The sequence below is a fragment of the Charadrius vociferus genome, unplaced genomic scaffold (assembly GCF_000708025.1).
Source record: "Charadrius vociferus isolate BGI_N301 unplaced genomic scaffold, ASM70802v2 scaffold730, whole genome shotgun sequence".
NCBI classification, from domain to species: Eukaryota; Metazoa; Chordata; class Aves; order Charadriiformes; family Charadriidae; genus Charadrius; species Charadrius vociferus.
The window spans coordinates 52,297-52,669 of record NW_009646225.1 but is presented as its reverse complement, the minus strand read 5'-3'; the positions used below and the strand labels follow the sequence as shown (position 1 = coordinate 52,669).

The 373-nt window shown below is 70.0% G+C and overlaps 1 protein-coding gene across 1 annotated transcript in view; it reads right to left on the bottom strand.

Annotated features, from left to right (window-relative positions):
* The window catches only part of WNK4 (WNK lysine deficient protein kinase 4), a 13,457-nt gene that overhangs the window by 2,770 nt on the left and 10,314 nt on the right, over nucleotides 1–373 (bottom strand). Inside the window, 1 exon segment of the mRNA XM_009895454.1 lies at nucleotides 3–133. Within this exon segment, the coding sequence (XP_009893756.1) occupies nucleotides 3–133 (131 nt within the window).

Here is a 373-nt window from a genome sequence, read left to right as displayed (position 1 = left end):
ACCGTGGGGAAGCAGCGCGTGGGACGGGCGGGTGGTGGGCTGGCGGGGTCCCCCACCGAGGAGCTGCGATGGTCCGGGACCGGGGAGTCCAGGAAGCCGGAGGAGCTCAGGTAGCCATCCGTCTCGCAGTCAGCTGTGGGGGGAACGCTTGTGTGAGCACGGCCAGAGCCAGAGCCCCCTCCATGGCTTGCACCCCTGGGAGATGGCTTTGGGGCTGGGTCCGTGGCACAGCTGGAGGTGGGGAGGGACCCCCCCACATGCCTCCCACCCCCAGGTCACCCTGCTGTTCCCCTCCCGGCGCCTACGCACAGGTGGCTGAGGAGTAGCTGGTGCGTCGGTAGGGCGAATGCTGGGAAACCCCTTGGGCCTCCGG